This window comes from Sprattus sprattus, assembly GCF_963457725.1.
Source record: "Sprattus sprattus genome assembly, chromosome: 4".
Classification (NCBI taxonomy): Eukaryota; Metazoa; Chordata; class Actinopteri; order Clupeiformes; family Clupeidae; genus Sprattus; species Sprattus sprattus.
This window is the reverse complement of record NC_137923.1, coordinates 49751914-49752814: the sequence shown is the minus strand read 5'-3', so window position 1 is coordinate 49752814 and position 901 is coordinate 49751914. Positions and strand designations below refer to the sequence as shown.

The 901-nt window shown below is 47.9% G+C and overlaps 1 protein-coding gene across 1 annotated transcript in view; it reads left to right on the top strand.

The window, feature by feature from the left end:
* LOC308363546 (fatty-acid amide hydrolase 2-A-like) overlaps positions 1 to 479 on the top strand; it is a gene marked incomplete at both ends in the record, with an annotated part of 4208 nt that extends 3729 nt beyond the window's left edge. The window contains 2 exons of the mRNA XM_080836350.1: positions 1 to 123; positions 304 to 479. The exon at positions 1 to 123 is cut by the window's left edge and continues 66 nt beyond it. Coding sequence (XP_080692476.1) covers positions 1 to 123; positions 304 to 479 — 299 coding nt within the window. The remainder of the gene's footprint in view (positions 124 to 303) is intronic.
* Between the last annotated feature and the right edge of the window lie 422 nt (positions 480 to 901).

Here is a 901-nt window from a genome sequence, read left to right as displayed (position 1 = left end):
CGCTAGAGAGGCGTCTGGAGGAGCTACTGGGCACTGATGGGGTGCTTCTGTGCCCCCCTCATCCCCATCTGGCCCCTAAACACCACCACCCACTCTTCACACCCTTCAACTTTGCCTACACTGGTAACTGTAGTAAACCACAAACCACTCTTCACACCCTCATTTTGGTATCTCACATATTTAAGGTATGACATCTAATACATGATACACTGTTAAGCTGTCATGCATATGTAAATTCTTATGACTGTACTAAAACATGTCTCTCACTGTGTCTCCTCCTTCTCCACCTCCTCTCTGCTTCAGGCATTTTCAACATCCTTGGTCTGCCGATTACCCAGTGTCCTCTGGGGTTGAGCCAAGAGGGGCTGCCGCTGGGCGTGCAGGTGGTTGCCTGGAAACTGCAGGACCGCCTGACGCTGGCCACCGCCCTGTATCTGGAGAAGGCTTTTGGGGGGTGGAGGGACCAAGGGGATCCCTGACTGAAGGAGCAGCACCCCAGTAGGACAGACCCAGTGACCTTTGACCAGGTGCGCAGGTTGCAGGTTCAGGAATGAATGTTTTTGGTTTTGTTCTGTGAAATTGGGTATTGTCCTTGCTTTTCCAACGAAGTATATGCTTAATTAGCCTTTAACTCCATAAAAAGGCCGTCCACAAGTATGTTGTTATACCTTGACCAGCCAGAACCAGTTCCCACAGAACGACTCATGGTGTCTTCCTCTTTCAACCTTTACAAATGTTTGTTCATGTGGGCCTCCTGAACCGTAAGAGAACATGTATTTTCTGTGTCGGACACTTTAAGAATAATCTGAACACAACTGTGTTGCAGCAACAGACCACAATAAAAACTACACTCCTATCTTTCACACTAAACAGACCTTGTTAAGTCTTTTGAGTCCTTGGT